Source organism: Buceros rhinoceros, unplaced genomic scaffold (genome assembly GCF_000710305.1).
Source record: "Buceros rhinoceros silvestris isolate BGI_N320 unplaced genomic scaffold, ASM71030v1 scaffold9867, whole genome shotgun sequence".
Lineage (NCBI taxonomy): Eukaryota > Metazoa > Chordata > Aves > Bucerotiformes > Bucerotidae > Buceros > Buceros rhinoceros.
In genome coordinates, this window is record NW_010423927.1 from 7,487 (window position 1) to 7,715 (window position 229).

General features: G+C 62.4%; 1 protein-coding gene across 1 annotated transcript in view; it reads right to left on the reverse strand.

Moving 5' to 3' along the window:
* The window catches only part of LOC104497359 (laminin subunit gamma-3-like), a gene marked incomplete at its 5' end in the record, with an annotated part of 13,157 nt that overhangs the window by 5,171 nt on the left and 7,757 nt on the right, over window positions 1–229 (reverse strand). The window contains one exon of the mRNA XM_010140599.1: window positions 1–133. This exon is cut by the window's left edge and continues 1 nt beyond it. Coding sequence (XP_010138901.1) covers window positions 1–133 — 133 coding nt within the window. The remainder of the gene's footprint in view (window positions 134–229) is intronic.

Here is a 229-nt window from a genome sequence, read left to right on the forward strand (position 1 = left end):
CCTGGCAGAGAAGCCAAAGAAGCCGTGGTGGCATCGGTCGCATTGCTTCCCCGTGACACCTGGCTGGCAGGAGCACTGGCCTGTCAGCGCGTGGCACCCACTCTCACGCGACCCCATCGGGTGACACTCGCAGCTGGCACGGAGAGGTGGAGGGTGATGAGTGAGCAATGAATGCAAAGAGCAGAGACCAGAGCCAGGGATGCAGAGCCATGGCTGTGCCCTCACAGCA